Raw genomic sequence first — 574 nt, forward strand, 5'->3', positions numbered from 1 at the left:
CTCTTTGTTTTGCCCCCGGCAGCGGTGTCGCTATGCGTCCCCGCAGCCAGTGCGGCGCGACGGTACGAAGCACGCGCGAGAGTCCCCCGGTCCGCTGCCCGTGTGCCCGGCGCATGATGCACTCAATTCAATACTCACTCCGAGCGCTGTACATGACTGGAGATAACTGACAACATGCACTACCAGCTGACGGCGCCCGTGACGGGTCCCTCCTCCTCCTCCCCCCTACACACACAAAGACACGCACGCCCTGATCTCCCCCTCTGCTGCTGCTGCTGCTGCCGCGAATGATGCGTGGAAATGGAATTACCATCGGAAGGCGCCTGGCGCAGGTTGACGACGCGATGCCGTGTGCATTACTACCTCAACTGTTACTCGTACTACTGAGGCGGCGAGCCCACCCTCCCCCGTTGTTGTCCTCCTCCCCCTCCTCGCCGCCCCCGCGGCGGCCGCCGTCGCGCCGTGGCAGTGATGACCCCAACTTGTTTGCACATTTGCCGACCCTCGTGAGCGACCCGCAGGAATCTAAGAACACCAGCTGATGCCCGGCGCCCCTCCCCTCCCCGGCGCCCCT

General features: G+C 64.5%; 1 protein-coding gene across 1 annotated transcript in view, besides 1 other annotated feature; it reads right to left on the minus strand.

Annotated features, from left to right (window-relative positions):
* Positions 1-263: 263 nt before the first annotated feature.
* Positions 264-285: a microsatellite.
* A 79-nt stretch (positions 286-364) lies between these two features.
* The window catches only part of Tco025E_00341 (Tcoingi protein), a gene marked incomplete at both ends in the record, with an annotated part of 522 nt that continues 312 nt past the window's right edge, over positions 365-574 (minus strand). Inside the window, one exon of the mRNA XM_029367284.1 lies at positions 365-574. This exon is cut by the window's right edge and continues 312 nt beyond it. Coding sequence (XP_029232617.1) covers positions 365-574 — 210 coding nt within the window.

The sequence above is a fragment of the Trypanosoma conorhini genome (assembly GCF_003719485.1).
Source record: "Trypanosoma conorhini strain 025E chromosome Unknown Tco_14.4_contig_00007, whole genome shotgun sequence".
NCBI classification, from domain to species: domain Eukaryota; phylum Euglenozoa; class Kinetoplastea; order Trypanosomatida; family Trypanosomatidae; genus Trypanosoma; species Trypanosoma conorhini.